General features: G+C 40.8%; 1 protein-coding gene across 6 annotated transcripts in view; it reads right to left on the bottom strand.

Annotated features, from left to right (window-relative positions):
• The window catches only part of LOC105233722 (four and a half LIM domains protein 2), a 248,612-nt gene that overhangs the window by 70,970 nt on the left and 156,404 nt on the right, over nucleotides 1–21,238 (bottom strand). For 4 of the 6 annotated variants that reach the window (XM_049459497.1, XM_049459494.1, XM_049459496.1 and 1 more), the window contains 2 exons: nucleotides 17,147–17,523; nucleotides 16,835–17,079 (listed from right to left, as the gene is read on the bottom strand). In XM_049459497.1, coding sequence (XP_049315454.1) covers nucleotides 16,835–17,079; nucleotides 17,147–17,523 — 622 coding nt within the window. Of the gene's footprint in view, nucleotides 1–148; nucleotides 4,490–4,642; nucleotides 4,703–4,766; nucleotides 9,237–16,834; nucleotides 17,080–17,146; nucleotides 17,524–21,238 lie in introns of those variants that run through there. The other 2 variants (XM_049459492.1, XM_049459493.1) reach the window with 2 other exon arrangements.

Genomic DNA, 21,238 nt, shown 5'->3' with positions numbered 1-21,238 from the left:
TTAAAAAACATGAAGACAAATTAAACATGATGTCACCACCATACGACTACGAGGAAGAGAAGTGGGAAACAAGTGGCGTCAACACTTTATGGAAAGCAAAACATATAAACACAAAGGCACACACATACATAGAAGGCACACAGATTACTTGCAGCGATTATTAGAAAAGCGGGTAGAAATTAGCATCCTTCAGTATATCAAATGTATCCACGGTTGTTTTGGTTGTAGTGGTGGGGGTAATAGAGCTGCGTGTGGCCACCGTTACTATCGCTTCCGGTGTGGTTGCTGCTGCTGCTGCTGCTGGTGTTATTGTCAAAGCATCAGCTGCTGCCGAAATTCGCGCCTCTACAGCGGGTGTGTCGACTTCCTGTTGCTTGGGCGAGCCTTCGGCTGAAGACGCGGCACTGTTCAGCTCCTTTGACTCGGGCGTTTCGTAGTCCAAGGAACTGCTCGGCGTGCAGATGCTATTTTGTGGACTCAGCGTAGCGAGTGGATTAATGCTGATCGTGCCCGGTGAGACTGCTGCCGACGCTGTTGGTACTTTGACAGTTAAATCGAAATAAGACGAACGCTCAGCGCCCTCCACCGCAAACTCCTCTTTAATGTCCGATTCCGTTGTGGCAAATGTTTCCTTGGTCTTCTTACGCTTTTTGAGTTTCTTCTTGTTGTTAACTGTTGCTGTTGAATTGTCTAGCAGATTATCGGTTGGCTCTTCGTCCACAATACTACTGCGCGGTGAGAATGGGGCGCCATTTGTTTCCTCGTTGGTTAAACTATTTCTGGAGTTGCGGCGGGAGCGCGCTTTTATGCGTTTGGGTGAATCGGTTTCAATGCCACCACTTTGCATGCTACTGTGGATGTGTGACTCAGAGTCATCATCGTCTTTCGTGACAAATTCGATGCTATTGCCTTTTGAATCCTTGCGTAATTTCTTTTTACTTTTCTTTTTCTTGGTTTTAATCAGGGTTGATTCGGCTGCTTCCAACTGCAACGTTTCATTTAACTCATTTGAGCACTCTTTCTCCTCCTCTATGGTTTCGGTGTACTGCTGATCCTCATCAGCGACATAGCACACGCCTTCCGCACCTCGGCTAAAAAGTGTTATGCTCTCACCACCAAGGCTAAATTTACGCGAGTCCAAATATTGATTTGTATTGTTCATGCTATCAGGCGTCTTGATCTCCTCATCGAGATATTGTGTTTTGTTGGAGTTCTCCTCATCTTCGTCTATTTTGAAATTCTTGCGCCAATTATACTCTCTTTTTGGCGTATAACTTAGGTCTACTTCGATGTCTAAATCTTCCATACCCTTAACATTCAGTTGCGGTGCGTAGCCGTAACGTGTGCGCAATCGCGTTGATTGTCTCTCCGCTACACTTGCATCGCCCAGATAACGCTGTTCACGCTCATGGCGCTCATTACTTATCAGTTTGAGGGACGACGTATGCTCGTTTCTCTTATTGGCTGCCTTATTCGTACGATCGGTATCGCTGGTACCGCTCACGTCGCCTTCACTGCCATCGGCTGAAATCTCTTTATTCAGATAGCTCTTTTGCATTTCATTTAAAATGCTATCGTAATCGCGTAGTATACCCGACTGTTTTCGATTTTTGATAGCCTCATCGTAGATCTCGTCGATCGCCGCTGAATCTGAATCATAGTCTAATGCCGAAATGGTGCCACCAACGGCGCCTTCCTCATTAGTCAGCAAGATCTGATCTTCTAACAAATCGTCGATATTTTCGACACGCTGCCAGTCATCGGCATCTCTGCCGGCATAATGATCCATCTCGCGCTCTGCTTCTTCGCATTCGGATTGTTCGTGGTGGGACTCATCGGCTGGACCACGTTCGTTAAAATCACAAATGTCCTCATCGATTTCATCGTCTACGTCGACTACTGTTTGTCGCTCATCTTCGCTACCATCCGTTTCTTCGTCCTCCGCAATCTGAAGTTGTTCATCTGCTACTTCATCATAAGCGCCTATTATAGGTCCTATATTTACATTACTTTCTTCTGCGAAAAAATTCAACTTATCGAAATCTTCACTATAGTAGTCTTCTCTGATCCATGTGCGTGTACCGCTAGGCGTTTGCACTTCGATTTGTGACACATAGACGTAATCATCATTCGGGTATTCTTCAATCGACTGTTCTTGATTCAAGGAGAAACGTCGGAAATGGTGATAATTTTCGGGTTCTAATTCAAAATCTTCTTCAAGCTCCTGTAGTTGAACTATAATTTCCGGTTTTTGTATAAGCGCTGAGTCCGAAGCTCTGCGTTCATTATCTAAGAAGCCGGCATTTAGATATCGCGAGAACTCTTGAAAATTAATATTTGCCTTTTCCAAATCGGCTTTTCTGTCTTGCAACTCGCGCTTTATTGCTTCTTCCTCAATTTTCGCTACTTCTTTTGCCTCGATGTCGCCCAGCGGCGAACGGCTTTGACTGCGAGATCGCTGAAAATTTGCATTCATTCGTCGCAGTTCTTCGTATTGCTGCTTTTCTTTTGATTTGGTGTCTCGCAACTCTTTGGGTTTTGCGCCCAAACGTTCCTCAACTGCAACCTGTTCTGAGGCTGAAATTAGTTCGGCCAAAATCTTATCCTGCACTTGCCGGCGTTCACCCGCTATTTGTGAGGGCTCCGTAGCAATAAGTGAGGGTGATGGACTACGTGAGCGTCGGAAACGCGCTGTCTGCTCGCGTAATGGCACAAATTCACTGCCAAGATCCAATGACTCGCCAACATAGGTGGAGCGTTTAAATCCACTTACCAACATTTCATCCTTTATGCGCTGCACATCACTCCACTCTTGCGATATGGTGCGATCGTAATCGGGCGTCGTCGGTGAGCAACGTAGTTGGCGCATACGTTCGTCGACGGGTAAGGCCATCAATTTGTCCTTATCTGCAGGTGGAAGTGGTGATATTGGCGTCACTGTGCGCAGCTCTATTTCTTCACTAGCGTTACTCAATTTACGTAAGGCATCCGCATCCACTTGGCGTTGCTTCTCAGCCAGTATGCTCTCTATTTCTTCGCTGCGCTTGGAAAGTGTACGATTTTGTGAAGCTTCTAGATTTAACATCACGTGAAAGTCGATTTCTTCAACTGGTTGTGATGGAGAATCCATACTAACGCGTGTGGGAGAGACTGAAACTGAGCGTGATGGCGTCCGTGATCTACGTTCATGTTCATCTTCGTCTTCATACGTTTGATTTGGTTCCATTATACCCACGCGTATGTTGCTGGGATCGGGCGTGCGTTCGCGTTCAAGACGTCGCATCGGTGATTTGGACCGGGAACGTTGTAAGCGTAGTGACTCGACCAAACTAGTCATACTTTCTAGTGAATACTCACTTTCTTCCTGCGCAGTATCTGGAGTACTTCCTGTGTGCTCTTCATCACAACATTGTATCGATATAACCGGCGCCGTAATTGCCTTCCTCTCTGAAGCATTATAAGAGTCCTCTGTGTATGTTGGTATATTGATATGAAGCTGTTGAAAAAGTTCATCGTTATGTTGTATTTTCTTCTTCCGCCGTTGTTCCAAACCAGTTCTTAAGTTTTCTGCCGTTGGCAAGGGTGAACGAGAGTGCGAACGTGAACCCGTTTGTGTTCTTTCCACACGAAGAGATTGTACTAAGAGATTCATACTCTCTTTCGAGTGTTCCTGCTCAAAACCTGTCAGGGGATCAGGTGAAAGTTCGACGGGAGACTCTGTTGGACTGGTTGTACGACTTGAACTGGAATCTAAACCAAGCTTTTCACCTAACTCATCATTTTGCCGAATACGTTTTGTACGTCGTGTTTCCAAGCTACGTTCAATATTATCTGGAGTTGGAAGTGGTGAACGTGAATGAGATCTAGATTGTCTTTCTACGCGCAATGTTTGTACTAACAGTCTCATTTCATTTTGTGAATCACCTTCCGATCCTTCTCTACTAACATTCGGAGAGTCGGCGACAATTTTCAATTGATCTCCAATTGTCTGTGACAATTTTACGCAGTCATTTTGTAAAGATTCTATAAATTCCACCACATTTTCCTTTGTTATCTCTGCCTCCAGTATGGAGCCTGTGTCATCATATATTTCCAAGGCCTCTGGCCTATCATCACTAAACACAAATTCCACATTCTTAGGTAGCGGCGTACTGGGCTGCGAAGATGCTGGCGAGGCCTGACGTGATGTGGAACGTGAGCGCGATGGATTCACCGAAGCGGTAAAATCATAAAAATCACTGAGCCCTTCCATCAGAAGCCCATATTCATCACGCCAGGGCGCAATGTCGGGTGATTTGTCAACAGTAATTGATGGCGTAGAAGGCGTGTTGGGTGTTAAAACTTCGTCCGCAGCGACCGACTGGTTAGTCTTGCTCCACAATTCTTCGTACTGATCCATTTCTTCAATACGCGGGCTGCGTCGTAAGCGTGGAGAAGCAGATTTACGTCCACCCGGAGAATCGGGCGATACTTCGTGTGTGATCTTAAGCTAATAAAGCGGGAATAGCAGCGTGTGCGAAGCACGTGCGTGAATGAAGAGATGAGTATGCAAGATAGTTAAGCAAAGCCGTTAGTGTTAAAAGCAATAGATGGTCATGTGATTGAAACTAAATGATGAGTGAGCTAAAAGTACAAAACTTACATTCGATTGTATGTCTGATCGTGTTGGTTCAACTGAATCTGGCTTCTGCGCTGCATTGTCCTGAAAGCAATGAATGTGATTCGAGATAATTATCAATATTGATATTAAAATAAATTTTACTCACCTGCTCTTCCTTCGTCTGTTGGCGCTTGATGGCTGTTATAGCTTCCTCGTTTTGTGTATGCGTAGCCTCCTCGAAAGCAGCAGTCTGTGGCACATTTCTAGCGTTATTGTCCTTCTCTGTCTCGGTTTTCTTGGCTGGAGATTCGAGTTCGATGGCTTCCTCATCGATGGACATGGACTTCTCACGTTTCCAGAATGGCATATCCTTGTAGTGCTCGGGCGTAACTTCACCCCACGGATTGGTATTCGCCTCTTCATCAAGCATTTCTAGTGAACCTCTTACATTGTTGTCGCTCGGCTTGGCGTCTTTCGCTGGACTACGCTTGTGACGTCGCCGGGGCATTTTTACCTTCAACAACGGTTCATTTGCGTATGTGATTGGCGTAAAATCCGTATCACCCTCTTTCTTGGGTTGCAGTTCTTCCTCCTCTAGCGATGTGAACATTTTGACTTCTTCTTCACGTGAGGCACGCGAATCAAATGATGAATTCGAACTGCCACTGGAACGACGCTTCTTAAAAGCTCGTCGCCGGCCAGAACCATCCTCACGTACCAATGGACGTTGCTTGATGCCATCGAGTGAGCGCAAGTAGTCTTCGGTATATTGCGTGGAGGTTGCAGTATCATTTTCTTCACCACCCTCGGGTTCTTGTCGTTCCAATTGTGCGAATTGCACATCTATTTTATGCTCAGTTGTTGTTCCATCTCTATCGATATCATACTCTTCTGATGGTTGTACACTTAACGAACTCTGTGGCTCAAAAGATGGAGTATCATCGGATATACTCTTAAAGAGCAACGGCTTCGTTGTTAACGAATATGGTTCATTGCTGGTTTGCCCAAATTGTGTTTTAACCGTTTGTGTCACACGTTCACCTCCACTGTCTGAGTTATCGGAGAGTGGGCTCATCGTTTTTTTGACACATGGTTCTTCGAAAACTGGAGATTGTGGTGCACTCTCAGTGGCTGAGAGACGACGTTGCTTTTGTACGGTTTCTAGTAATTCCTCCATTTCATGGTCGGCTTCGAGAAACTTACGAGCATTCTCTTCAATTATTTTCTGTCTTTCTAAACGCTCTTGTGCGGCACGTTCCTCAAATTCTTTTTCGCGCAGATTACGCTCACTTTCTGCATCGAGCAGCTGCATTATGCTGTCTAAAGTTTCTGCTTCGTCTGTCTTCTTGGGATTCGAGCTTGCGTATACTTCGTTTTTGTAAACAGAGTCTTCCAAGTGCTCTTCTGTATTTATCTTAGACTCCCATTCCTCGAGTTCTTGGCCTCTCTGTTCTGCTTCTTGCAGACGTTCCGCTTCAAGCAATTTTCTTTCGTTTTCAATTGCTTCGGCTTCTTCGTCGATTTCTTTTTGATTGGCTTGTTCCGAATCCTCCATTTCCTTTCTAAGTTGTTCTAGCTCCCGTTGTCTCTCTGCTTCTATAAGCTTTATCGTCTGCTCTTCAATTTCCATTGCTTGACGCTCAAGATCTTCTTCTTCTTCTGCACGTTTCTGTTCCGCTGCTGCACTTTCTGCTTCTAGATGCTGAAGTTTCTCTGCCTCAACCGCTAGACGTGCTGTTTCTTCTTCCTCTTCTTGACGCCTTAGTGCCTCTTCCGCTGCCCTTAAACGTGCGGTTTCTTCTTCCTCTTGACGCCTAAGTTCCCCTTCTTCAGCCGCTACTCTTGCTGCTGCTGCTTCTTCTTCCTGTCGCTTAATTCTCTCCTCCTCCGCTGCTTTAGGTGCCAATTCTGCTTCTTCCAGGCGCCTAAGTTCCTCTTCCTCTGCCGCTCTGCGTGCTTCTTCTTCTTCCTGCTGACGTTGCCTTTGTTCTTCCGCCTTTTTGGCTTCTGCCACCTCACGCTCTTTACGTTCATTTTCTTCTACCTCTCTTCGGCGCTCTTCTTCTTCGCGCAGTCGCTCTATTTCTAAAAGCTTGCGTGCTTCCTCCGCTGCTTCCTTCTGCTCTTCTTCTCTTTTTTGTTGCTCTTCGCGCACACGTTCTGCTTCCAATAACTTACGTTCCTCTTCGGCACGCTGTTGCGCTTCGAGCTCTTCCGCAGCCTGCTTACGTTGTTCGGCTAATTTTGTCTCAGCCTCAGCCAACTGCTTACGTGTCTCGTCTTCAATCTCCTTTTGGCGTCTTAATTCCAGCTCAATTTCTTTTTTACGCTTCTCACGTGCTTCTGGTGTATTTTCTGCCGCTTTTAAGCGATCTCTCTCCAACTGTTCGGCATCTATTCGAAAGCCGTCTTTATAAAGCACGCCATCTTTCATAACTTCGGTGCCAACTTGCCGTTCTTTAGATTCGGCCGCCGTCAATTCATTGCGCATACGCTGCTGGAGCCGCTGTAGACTTTCGGCATCATTTTGCGTTGTATTCATGTGACCACAGCTCCAATGATATAAATGGCGTACGACATAAAGGAATTCCAAGGCGCCGGCATAACCGATGAGCACCGAAAACACAAGATCACCGAGTTCGGGCAACAGCTCATCACCCATTTTCGTAACGGTTTGTTTTTACAAATGAGTTAAGTTCGAATTTTTTAGTCAAAAAATATGTGGCAGCCACAAATTAATTAGGTATGTGACGCCTTGCGAAGAGGTATAAGTTTTGTTAGAACTACTTTAGGAGCAAGCCAACAAAAGAACACTTTCTGCGACCTTGTGACGCACACGCACAAAATTGATGACTTATTTTGTTTAATTTTATGTTGCACTTGAGTATTGCACGCCAGCAAAAAGGTTGCACGGTTTTGAAGAATTATAAAATGAAAAGTGGCGTTCGATATTACAGATCCACACGCAATATTAAACTGCGTCGTCGTTCGAATTGAGAGCGTCAAGCAGGCACAAGCGTGTGTGGCATCCACAAGGGAACAAGAAATTCACCACCGCACTGCACTCACTAAACACTTTGCTGTTGCAGCGCGCTCACGAGCTGCGCGATACTCCGACAGGCCACAAATCGTCACTAGCGCCACCGGCTAACTAGGCAAGCTCTACACTGCTCGTTCGTTGCCTGCTTGTGCGCGTAAATATTATATAAATCTCACCACACCAGCACCGTCGTTTCACTGATTGTGTAATTCACCAAATGAAAATTTTTCAATTTTATTCTTCATATGCACAGATTTTATTTTTCCGAAAATATGCACACAAAATACACTTTGTATCTACACATGCGACTATTTGTACGGCACTTTGTTTTATTTTTCGCGAAAATTCAAGTGCGAACGCCTTGGAATTTCTTGGCACTCGACAAGCAAAATATGGACGCTATTTATGAATAGTAGAGCACTTTGTAGACCACACACACCCGCGCCGCACTGTTTAGCGTGTTCAAGGTTAACACTTTGCCATTTGTGTGCCACAATTTAACAAGTATTTGGAAATTAATTTTGATTTGCTTTCAAGAATTTAACAAGCACCGCAACGAAACGTCCGCAGCTGATTCAGAAAGAGGACTTCTGCGAGATCGACTGCTACCTACGGCTGCTTTGACCACGAAATATTCGCAGCAGTGATATCAGAACGGCTTGCCGAATCGTTAATACCACTAATCGAAGCGATGATATCAGCGCGAGCGGCCAAAAAACCGAACTGCGAAGCGAAGCGCCCAATTTAGAATGTTCAGCGTAGATTAACGGCCAGCGGCAGCTGGTTGCAGTACGCGAAAGTTGCGTTCTCGACAAATGCAAGCGAAAGCCATAAAAAATAAATAAAAAATGCAGTGAGCAATGAATCACGTCGCCGTCGAGTGAAACCACAACAAACCGCCGCCGTTGTACGCCGCCAAATAACCAACACCGAATTGAGGAATGTGAAGTAGCGCTGTATAGACTTCAAGAGATTAGCGAGTTTGCTGTTGAGCTGCTTAAATGCCGCTCGCTATGCGTATTTGTATAAAATCACACAACAACAAAAACGGTTATTGAGTACTGGCGCGCTACTCTAGTGCCAGCGCAAGTAGGTGCTAACTGACAGTTCAACGCGTAACAACTGACTTCAGCCGAAATCCGTATGCTAAACAGAATAGAAGAAACGCATTGTGGGTATGTGGCATGCAACGCGTCAGCAGAATCGAAATAGAAATGAATAATAAGTACATACATACATATGTGCAATGCTAAATGGCTAAAAGCGCGCACAGACTGCGCGGCAACGGCAACGGTTAGTGGTGGCGACGTCATCATCGCCAAAGTGCGAAGTCAATGCTCAACGCTTATCCCTTGCTATGGGTCAACGCAAGCAGCCACAGCGCACAGCTGGTTGGCGTCATAGTTGGCACTTTTTTTTAGTTTTTTTTGTTTTCCGTTTCTTGCTGTTTTTGTGATTTTTGCTTTGACACGAAGTTCTGCTTCTATTTGTTGTTGACTTTTCGTGCTTTGAGACAATTCGCCTTTCGATTTGTTGTCTCAAATATATTTATTATTTTTTGGCTTTTAGCTGCCTTTTGTTTTGATGCGGTTCAGGTGACCCAATTGGAAATTTGTAGCAGCCGCTTTTGAGCAATATTAAGGGCAATAATGTTATGAAGTATAAACATAGAATAGCTGAATGAATACTGAAAGAGGACCGAGCTTGAAGCTGGTGAACTCAATATACGTAAGTCAGCTTTATGGTTGCGTGCTTAGAGGCCATCACGAGCCAAGGAAACTGCATAAAGCTGAGAGTAAAAGTGGGAAATATGGGAGCAGCCTTTTAGTACTCACTTATCTACAACTTCAGCAGTGATTTTCGTAGCTGATCGACGGTACCAAAACTCGAATCGGAATCAGTTTTACACACCGCTCGGCCTTCAACGGTCTTTTAAAGGGTTACATGGGTTTACGGGTTTCAAAAATCGGCTTTTATTGCTTTATTAAATTCTGAAACACCTATAGAACATTTTCCTAAATTTTCAAATTTTCTGAGTAACAGTTTCGGAGATACAGCCTTGAGATTTTGTGCGTTCGAGGCCAGCTAGGCTAAGTGTGTAGTCTTTAAAAGCGTTTTTCTCGAAACTGTGCTTTGAAGCCACTTGGCAAGTTTTCTGGAGAACTACTCAATTGAACTTTATGAAATTTTACACAGATCTTTGAGATAGAATTCTTAAAGACTTGGACGAAGGATTTTCTTTCGATGACAACTATTTGAAAAAAAAAATGTCGCGAAATTTTTACAGAAATTTTTATTTTTTTGTAAAATTGTCCGCCAAAAATCCAATTTTCAGTTTTTTTCCTTTGTCTAAGTTCTAAGTTAAAGTTTTAATTAAAACACATATTTCCGCACTTTCGATGATCCTGAAAGGAGTTATCCTGCCAACGCAGGCGCTTATTTTTTCCGAGGGGTCACCAGGCATGGCGACGTAGTGGCCGGGTTTAAAAAATTGTTTTCCAAAAATTTCGGAATTTCTTTGTTAATAGTGAATATTTGTAACAATAAAAAAATTCTAATCAAATATTCCATTTTTTATATGAGAAGAATTTTTTGCCCACGGATACCCATGTAACCCCTTAAACTTTGCAAATATTTTCTTACATGGCATGTCTGCATCAAGATTACTACAAATACTTATACAGTTTGGCGCACAACAATGTAGCGCTCGTTGGTTTCCTGCTGTTTCCAGTCGTCAAATGCGCTGCAGTGCGCCCACTCGCAGCGACTGCCCTTCGGTTACCTGCACCAAATGGTTTTATTGCCATCGCATGGATTCAATTTATAGTCATACGAATATGATATCATCCAAGATGAGTAAGTACTCATACATATACTTCCTAGCAATTGCTGTTCGTAAAATAAAATATGAAAACGAAGCGATTGTCGGTAAGCCACAATGTAACCAAACTGACTGACTTTTAGATTTGTTTGAGCATTTAAAGTGATTCGTCCACAATATTCAGCAAAGTTTCACTTTTGTTGTGCGTCGGTGTAATGATTATTTTTCTTCCTTTGCGAGAATATGCCCGGAAACAAACATTTGTATTAATACTATTTTGTGTTCACTCTTATAATGACGGTGAACCTATAAAGTTTATATATAAATGACCATTTGTCAAAACCGGATATTCGACAAGTATAGCAAATTTTTGTTATACGTATACTAACCGTTCAAACCCTAGCCCTTGTATGGAAAACTTCTATATTTGACAAGATACCTTCACGAAATTTGGTACAGAATTTTATTCAAAGCATTGCTATAATATCCGTAGAAATGGCTTAGATCGAAACACTATAGCATATAGCTGCCATACAAATTGAGCGATCGAACTCGATTCCTTGTATGGAAAACTTCTATATTTGACAAGATACCTTCACGAAATTTGGTACAAAATTTTATTCAAAGCCTCGCTATAATATCCGAAGAAATAGCTTAGATCGAATTACTATAGCATATAGCTGCCATACAAATTGACCGAACGAACTCGAGTCCTCGTATGGAAAACTTCTATATTTGACAAGATATCTTCACGAAATTTCGCATAGAATTTTATTCAAAGCGTCGCTATAATATATTAAGAAAAGGCTTAGATCGAATCACTATAGCATATAGCTGCCATACAAATTTACCGATCGAACTCGACTCCTTATATGGGAAACTTTTTGATTTCCTTGTTATAAAATAAGCAAGGACTTTTCATGATGTGGGAAAGCGTTTGACAAAGCAAACTTTGTTTTACAAATATTTTTTTTTTATTTCGTAACATTCACATTCAGAAAATAAATATTATAAAATTCTACTCTATGGCCCACTGACGTTCAAAAAGTAATCCCAAATCGTTGCAGGAACAAATATGTAATTTTTAAAACATAAAAAGTATTGCAATAATAGTATTTACACATTAATTTTAAAGAATTTTTCAAGGTCTATAGAAAGTGTGCATCATAAGGACTAGTGTACGTAGGTAGTAATCGCACTGTGTACAGCGTTCTGCAGCAGCAAAACCAGAAGCAGAAGCAAGTTGGCTGAACTTGAAAATGCTGCCAATCAGCACATGAGGTTTAAGGCGCTGACTGATGAGCTGTTGCTACTTCATTAGAAAATTCGGCGTCTGATGTAAACAATTAGAAACAAGTTGTGGCGCTAAGAGCACTGCTTAGGTAGATAAAGATGCATGAACTCGCCAGGTACCCTTCAAAAACGCTACACATATATGTACATATGTACTTCAAATGAATTTCAATGTCGAGAAAAGTACTTCGGCGAAGAACATATTCATTTACAAAGTTATTGTTTCAAAAACATCTTAGAAAACTATATTTTCAACATTTAATAATAATTTCAATGGTGAGGGAAGTGTGTCGACGGGCAGAGCTAAAAAGAAGACGATATTGCAGGTCCAATGTACATTCAAATATTCGTCAATATATAAGGAAAAAAGCGTATGTTGCTGAATGTGGATGTGAGGTGATTCAATTTTGAATAAATATTTATATAAATGTTTAGTCGTAAATTAGTAGAATTACATTAGTAATTTACATTATTATTATTTCATTCAACAAGATGAGAAGATAATGCTAATGCCATAAAGAATCTCTAATGACTTAGAAAGAATTTTTTCATATTACGATATTGTGGTAATTTGAAAGTATATAAAACCAATAACATTAAGTCGACTCGGGTATTCTTTTCGAGCCATCCTGCTTACTATTCTGATGAATTCAGGTGCATTAACCCTTTGCTATGCAGGGAATATAGGGAAAATAGTCTGAAAACGATAATTATAAAACGATCGAGGCTGCTTCATATTTAATTCGAAAACAAATCATTCTATCGATTTGGCTTTTTTTGCTAATTGTGTAAGTAAAAACCATCCGTACAATGATCAGTTTTTCGATTGTATAAAAAGTATTTTGCTTGTCAAAACTCTTTTGTTTTTTTAGATTTTTTTTTATTTTTCAAATTTTGCAAATGTGTCTGCGTCTCAATATACCACAAGTATCACATTCGTAGCGTAAACAATAATTTTTCACTCAAATATACATATATATATGCCGAACAATGTGCTTGAAAAAGTGCTTTTGCGGAGAATTTGTTCTAGCTGATTTTGGCTTCAAAGTCGAAGAACGTCCTAGGCAGCCGAAAAGGTTTGAAGATGAGGAACTGGAAGCATTATTTGATGAAAAGTTCACAAAATCTAGGAGAGTCACTCAAGGAGCCATTTCATAAATGAGGGCATATGAATTAAAGAAACGATGCTTGAGCGCTACAAACAGAAGACCAAAAGCAACAAATCATATGTAGAATCTTAGCAACCAGCTAAATAAACTTTAAAGCTGAATGTAAAGGGTGATTTTTTAAGAGCTTGATAACTTTTTTTTAAAAAAAAACGCATAAAATTTGCAAAATCTCATCGGTTCTTTATTTGAAACGTTAGACTGGTTCATGACATTTACTTTTTGAAGATAATTTCATTTAAATGTTGACCGCGGCTGCGTCTTAGGTGGTCCATTCGGAAAGTCCAATTTTGGGCAACTTTTTCGAGCATTTCGGCCGGAATAGCCCGAATTTCTTCGGAAATGTTGTCTTCCAAAGCTGGAATAGTTGCTGGCTTATTTCTGTAGACTTTAGACTTGACGTAGCCCCACAAAAAATAGTCTAAAGGCGTTAAATCGCATGATCTTGGTGGCCAACTTACGGGTCCATTTCTTGAGATGAATTGTTGTCCGAAGTTTTCTCTCAAAATGGCCATAGAATCGCGAGCTGTGTGGCATGTAGCGCCATCTTGTTGAAACCACCTGTCAACCAAGTTCAGTTCTTCCATTTTTGGCAACAAAAAGTTTGTTAGCATCGAACGATAGCGATCGCCATTCACCGTAACGTTGCGTCCAACAGCATCTTTGAAAAAATACGGTCCAATGATTCCACCAGCGTACAAACCACACCAAACAGTGCATTTTTCGGGATGCATGGGCAGTTCTTGAACGGCTTCTGGTTGCTCTTCACCCCAAATGCGGCAATTTTGCTTATTTACGTAGCCATTCAACCAGAAATGAGCCTCATCGCTGAACAAAATTTGTCGATAAAAACCGAACCGAACACTGATTTTGGTAATAAAATTCAATGATTTGCAAGCGTTGCTCGTTAGTAAGTCTATTCATGATGAAATGTCAAAGCATACTGAGCATCTTTCTCTTTGACACCATGTGTGAAATCCCACGTGATCTGTCAAATACTAATGCATGAAAATCCTAACCTCAAAAAAATCACCCGTTACATGACTCCAACGTAAAGCTTTGTATTGCGTGGGATCATTGTCAGAGAGACGGGACTATGGCTATAGCTTCATATGGGCAAAACTTCAATAAAAGTTGAAAGTTTAGAAAACAAATGCAGCTCGAATATAGTTATACTTGTAGACTCAAAATAATTTTTTGTTTTTTTTTTCATCCACTGTCGCAAGTACTGCGGCAGTTCAGAAACTGAATGAAACTTACAACATTTTTGACATCTACAGAATCGTTAAGTCACATATTTGGAATTTACTATAGTAAAAATGGTGGCGCCGTTTTGAACATTGGTTCAAATGCTGTAAAGAATGATTCTTGAATGTTTTCAAAGATAATAATAATTGTATAAAAAGGGTCCCTCATAAAGCAATGCTTAATTAACACACGAAATGCTTTATGTTCCATTTTTTTGTAAACTAACACAAGTTGCTTTACAAAAATTCTATATTTTTTTAATACCTAATCATATAGATGGCAGTAGTAGATTAATAGTATTATCTACATATGTATGTATCAGCCTCAGTAAAGCGTGGACCGGTCCTCAGTCGCACTTTTCTTGGAATTAAAGAAGAAAAGCAAAATTTCCCGCAAATGTCGAGAATTCGGCTCAAAAAGTGACATTTTCAGTTGAGAATAAGTTTGGGATGCAAACAAATCTCTACAAATATTTTGTTGAGTTAATGTTGACACAAATGTCCAAGATCGATATAAAGCGATTTAATCGACCAGTGCTTGACCGTACAGACATCTATTGGAAAACGGTGGAAGCAAAGTTGTAGATTTGATTTGAGTTCTGGTTATAAAGAGGGTATATATTGGTTATATCTGAAAGCGGAAACTAAAAAAAGGTTTGCTACATACATATATGTAATTTGTTGTAGTGAATCGTGAGCAATGAAAAACTCAATTTCGATTTTTTGATGATATGTACATTGTTTTGCATTTCAGGTGGCGATATGTATGTATACGTACTATATACATGACCAACGTTATGAGCTGAGTCGATTTTTCCATATCTTTAAGTACATACGCGCTCTAATCCATCAGTTTTCGAAATATCGACCTGAAGTTTTGCACATGGCTTTTTTTCTTTAAAGAAATGCTGATTTGCCGAAACCGCCAATATCGGATTACTATAGAATATAGTTGTTATACAAGTTGACCGATCAAACTCAAGCCCTTGTATGAAAAACTTTTTTAAGAAGATTTGGCAGAGAATTTTATTTAAAACATCGTTATAATATTCGAAGAAATTACTAAGATCGAACCACTATAGCATATAGCGTTCATACAAACCGACCGGTCAAGCTAATGTGGGGGAAACTTTTTTATTTGACGAGATATCGTCACGAAACGCGGCATAGATTATTAACTAAGGCATTACTACAATCTTCTAACAAATTGTTCAGATCGTGCCAGTATATTATATAGCTGCCATATATGTCAATTGACCGAACAAAATCAGATTAAAGACCTTTTTATACCTCTCTATACCCTTTCATGCTACCAAAAATCCACCTGTGAAGGGTCTTATAGCTTCGGTACAGATGTTACCGTTGTTTCTTGTTTTTATATTTCTTTATCACAAAATTTAAGATAACTGATATTCCTTTTAAAGTACATTACCCTTTCGCAAGTTAGGCTACTGAATTAAAGGCATAGAGAACTGCTTGCGATCTCTGACACTAGCCATGCTAGAGAAAGTTTCAACACAGAACTCATTCAATATACCATTTAGTATATGTTTTTCACAAATAAGTATTATAGTTGCTGGTTAATACTGAGTATTTAAGTTGAACATACCAAATTGTCAAGTATTTCACAGGTTGATCCGATAGATTTATTTTATTTTTTCCTTTTCACATGTTTACGCTCTTTAACGCACGACTGGGAACAAAAGTTTATTCATTTACGAAACGCAACATCTTAACGCGACACGAGCGATGCGAATAATGCGATTGAAATATTTATTTGAAATATTTACCGAAAGTCAACACTTCGATTTAGTATTAAAATTTTACCTTCTCACCGCAAAATGTGTTTGGAAAATTTTCCTTTGAAATCAAATATTTTTAACGCTTAATATCCTTGCTTAGATGTGGATGAGAAACAACGCGTAAACCACATTCTGGCGACCTACAGTCTGGCTTGCAACAACAAGAGTGACAGCAGCGTCAATGTTGTTGTAGACAGTGACTGACGGCTTCAACCAGGTGGCGTTGGTTGCTGATAATTACGGCGACCCAGCGGTTGGTCGCGCATCAGCCCACAGATATTGGATTACATGCGGCGTGACAGTGTACGAATATGCGAAAGGACTGAAACGCAGTTACAGGCATGAAGAGCGAGTTAAGGCAAATAAAAAAAAACCTTTAATAGCAATTAAACACGCTGCACTCAGAATTTTTTGAGTTCTGAAGTATATTTGACGTGAAAGGTCTGCCTAGCTGGCTATCAAGTACACTGAGAGATGGACTGCACCTCAATCTACAGCTTTCATTGCTGATTGTGAGCAGTCATTAAGCGCAAACTTATCAGCAGGTCACTGGGTGCGGACAGTGAAAGTCTTACGTTACCAATTAATACCGATAACGGTGAAAAGTACAGCGAAGAGCAGACTTACTTGTAGTGCAATTCAAAGCGCATATGACCACTTGACACGACAATGTACCAAGCGAACTCATACAGACATTTAATGATTTTTATATTATCTTCTTAGCGAAAAAACGCAACCTGCGCATTAACATGACGTACATGGCGTATGAGTGATATTTCTAAATTACACTGTGTGGGGTTGCGTATACGACATGTACACCCACGCTGCAATTTCAATTCTAATTTCAATTTCGCTTTTAACTTACCTCATCACAGCCAGTGCAGCGTGGTTTTAGCATTTCCGCATAGTGTCGCTCGCAGTAAATTTTGTCCTCATGCACGCAGTACGTCAAATCGACCAACAACTCGTTACAAGTGCTACATGTGAAGCAGCGCGGATGCCACATGACGCTCTCCACGAATTTCGGCGCGGCCACCACCATCTCGCCGGTATTGATCTCACCCTCACAGTGTGCACAGTGCTCATCGTAAGGCGCGTCCTTAATGTAACCTTAAGTGAATTGATTTTTTTTTAATTTTTTCTAATAGTCAATTAACTTTCAATGCTTTTTGCTCACCTATGTCCAACGCAATTTCATTGCGCGCCGTCACGAAATCTTCGAATGAAGCCTCATGCTGCTCCTCCAAGTGCTTGCAGTGCTGCAGCGATAAGTCTTGCTTAGGCAGCTGATAGGCAATTTGTTGCTCGCGATAGCGCGCCCCTTCCGAGCCGATTTTCGGCACCTTTTCCAGTGGCAGCTGTTCAAAGTAGCGATTGATGCGCGATGAGGCACGTATGCCCGGCGGCACCCAAGTGTAGCCGAGATCGCGCGGCTCTACGCCAGATTCGGCAGGCGACACCACCTTGAAGCCCAAACGCTCATGCACCGTGGTCGTCTGCTGCTGGTAAATAGCATGCGCTTCTCGTGGGCATTTGCATGATTGGCAAGTTTTTCTGCAAAACACATAAATATTAAAATTAAAAATTTATAATTTTAATAATAATTAAATTATAATTCAAATTGTAAACCAAATATATTTACTTAATTTTGTTAACATTCAATAATTTGTTCTGTTAAGTCACTGTTAAACATGTAAATACTAGCAACATGTTTCTTAACAGTGTCTTAACAGAGCAAAGCGCTTTTTAGCAGAAAAGCTTTGCAATGCTATGCAGCGATTGCAGCACACCTAACGGGTTCTTTCTGCATTAAAATTCGCTGATTTCAAATAAAATTTAATTAAAAATAGTCGACGATATATTTTAGGTTTTGAATGCCTTGAAGTAAGTATTTTTCTTCCTAAGAAAAAAATTGAATATTAACATTAATAATAAAATTCTGTGAAGGCTACTTTGTTGATATTGATAAGTGTCCAAAAATTTCAAACCACGACCATATCGGTTGATTCTAGTTTCGGAAGAATATGCAATATACGAGGGCTGCCATATATATTTCTGGACTAGGCAACACTAAGTGTTGCCAGGTGCAATCTGACATTTCCATTGGAAAGTTTGACATTTTTTAGCATAACATCACTCAGAACTTTTTGTCATTTAATCGTGAATTGTTTTATTTACAGGGAATTAAAAAATTCATCTCAGCCAAAAAATGGAATTAACTCGTGAACATTTTCGTGCGATCATTTTTCACAACTTTCGATGTGGATTATCACGACAAGAGTGCATCGATGAACTAAAATCTTTGTATGGCTATGAAGCACCATCCTATAGCACTGTGAAAAACTGTTACAACGAATTCAATCGTGGCCGACGCTCACTCAAAGACGAATTCCGTGAAGGTCGTCCAAAAACAGCCGTTGTACCAGAAAACATCGATACCGTACGTGAACTGATAATGCAAGACCGTCATATAACATACCTTCAGATAGAGGCATGTCTATGCATTTCTCCCACCAGCATACATTCGATATTGCATGAACACCTGGCCGTAAAAAAGGTTTGTTCTCGTTGGATCCCGCACAATTTGACAATCGCTCGAAAAAAGACTCGTGTGGATTGGTGTAAAGAAATGCTGAAAAAATACGATCGCGGTGCTTCAAAAGACGTTTATAAGATCGTCACAGGTGACGAATCATGGATCTATGCGTATGAGCCCGAAACAAAACAGCAATCGGCCGTGCGGGTCTTCCAAGACGAGCCAAATCCAACGAAAAAAAAAAACATTTTCGTTGATAAATATGCCTATTTACATTATTAGGCCAGAAATATATATAGCAACCCTCGTAGTATAAAAAATATGCGTAATTAAAGGGCATTGTCCTTATAAGAATCGCCTAAAGATGACTTCGGGCCAAGCCATGGTGCAAAATGGCAAGTTTTAATAAGAAACAAATCTCGTATAAAACATCTATACAATATTGGCCTATATGACCCCATTCAGCTCGAATTTTTACTTTCAATTGACCAATAAATTTAGCGTTCTAAAGATACAACGCCTGGATTAGCCTGCAAACTCGACTGATTTAAACTCTATTGAGCACTTTGGGCATAGAATGAAGTATAAAGTTTCTAAACAGAAGTCAATTGATAAAAATTTTAGAACTGGTTTGGTATGGTTCCATTGTAAGGAAATCAATTGAAGTCCTTAATTCTCTTTCTTCAAGTATTAAGGCAGTTAATGAGGCCAAAGGGGGAATGATACGTTATTAGAACCACCTATTGCGACAATATACAATATAGACTCATATACAATATACAATATCTATTGTTAAGAGTGAAAATGATTTATTCGCTTTATATCAACTTCACATTATTTTCTTCATCATTACCATGGATTGTACATTTTTCTTATTTTTTTTAATAAATTAGCTATCGCTTATAAGTAAAAACTATTTTTGCGAAAATTCTTTATGGCTAACTAATATTCTTAATGTGTAAACAAATTGCTAAAGTCTTCTTATCTTATTTCAATGGTGGTGCGTTCTTATTGACCGCAAGCGTAAAATTATAAGCGAAAAGAATGAGGTGAAATGGTTATACTATTTTATTTCAGATTTAAGCAAAAAGAAAGCACGAAAGTAGAAACCAATTAGAAATTTTCATACTCATTAAGTTCAGGCAGGGCAAACTTCTTGTTCATGTTGCTTGAGTTTTTGCTTTTTCTTTTTACCTATAAGCAAAGGCATGCAACGATGAGCAAACAAGTTCAAGGGTTGTGGTTTTATTCTATTTGTGCTCTATTTTTATACCCTAACTAGAGTAAAGGGGGGGATCGGGAAGAACCTCTCCGAGCCGTTCGATACCAAACGAGGTTTCAGACAAGGCGACTCCCTATCGTGCGACTTTTTCAATCTGCTGCTGGAGAAAATAGTTCGAGCTGCAGAACTTAATCGAGCAGGTACAATCTTCTATAAGAGTGTACAGCTGCTGGCGTATGCCGATGATATTGATATCATCGGTCTCAACACCCGCGACGTTAGTTCAGCTTTCTCCAGACTGGACAAGGAAGCAAAACGAATGGGTCTGGCAGTGAACGAGGGCAAGACGAAATATCTCCTGTCATCAAACAAACAGTCGTCGCACTCGCGACTTGGCACTCACGTCACTGTTGACAGTCATAACTTTGAAGTTGTAGATAATTTCGTCTATCTTGGAACCAGCGTAAACACCACCAACAATGTCAGCCTAGAAATCCAACGCAGGATAACTCTTGCCAACAGGTGCTACTTCGGACTAAGTAGGCAATTGAGAAGCAAAGTCCTCTCTCGACAGACAAAAACCAAACTCTATAAGTCTCTCATAATTCCCGTCCTGCTATATGGTGCAGAGGCTTGGACGATGTCAACAGCGGATGAGTCGACGTTGCGAGTTTTCGAGAGAAAAATTCTGCGAAAGATTTATGGTCCTTTGCGCGTTGGCCACGGCGAATATCGCATTCGATGGAACGATGAGCTGTACGAGATATACGGCGACATTGACATAGTTCAGCGAATTAAAAGACAGCGGCTACGCTGGCTAGGTCATGTTGTCCGGATGGATGAAAACACTCCAGCTCTGAAAGTATTCGACGCAGTACCCGCCGGGGGAAGCAGAGGAAGAGGAAGACCTCCACTCCGTTGGAAGGACCAAGTGGAGAAGGACCTGGCTTCGCTTGGAATATCCAATTGGCGCCACGTAGCGAAAAGAAGAAACGACTGGCGCGCGGTTGTTAACTCGGCTATAATCGCGTAAGCGGTGTCTACGCCAATTAAGAAGAAGAACTAGAGTAAATTAGGTTTGCCACGAAATTTATAATACCCAGAAAGAAACGTCGGAGAACAAAGTTAATGTCTTTTCGTGGTTTATTATATTTTCATAATGAATATAAAGATTTACTAAAGGACTACAAGAAGTTGGTGCGTAGGACAAGGCGAGAATCCGTGAATAACTTTTTTGCCTTTGAAAAGAGCCACGATGTGGCGAGACTTAGGTCTAATTCGCAAAAGTAGCGAAGAGTGGACAGACAACTGGCAGAACTCCTTGGAAGACCCAGTCAGTGCCCACTTTCCAAACTGTAAAGATACGGTAAGCTTTGAACACATCTTTACGTTAGAAAAAAATAGAATGTGCAATCCCCTTATTCGACCCAAACAAATTTCCCACAGGATGCGCTCTGTCTATCCGTGCCGCGGCTGAAGTCGATTTTTGGGGATGGATGAAGCTTAGCTAT

The sequence above is a fragment of the Bactrocera dorsalis genome, chromosome 5 (assembly GCF_023373825.1).
Source record: "Bactrocera dorsalis isolate Fly_Bdor chromosome 5, ASM2337382v1, whole genome shotgun sequence".
Lineage (NCBI taxonomy): Eukaryota > Metazoa > Arthropoda > Insecta > Diptera > Tephritidae > Bactrocera > Bactrocera dorsalis.
Note: the sequence above shows the minus strand (reverse complement) of the source record. Positions and strands in the feature narration are given on the sequence as shown.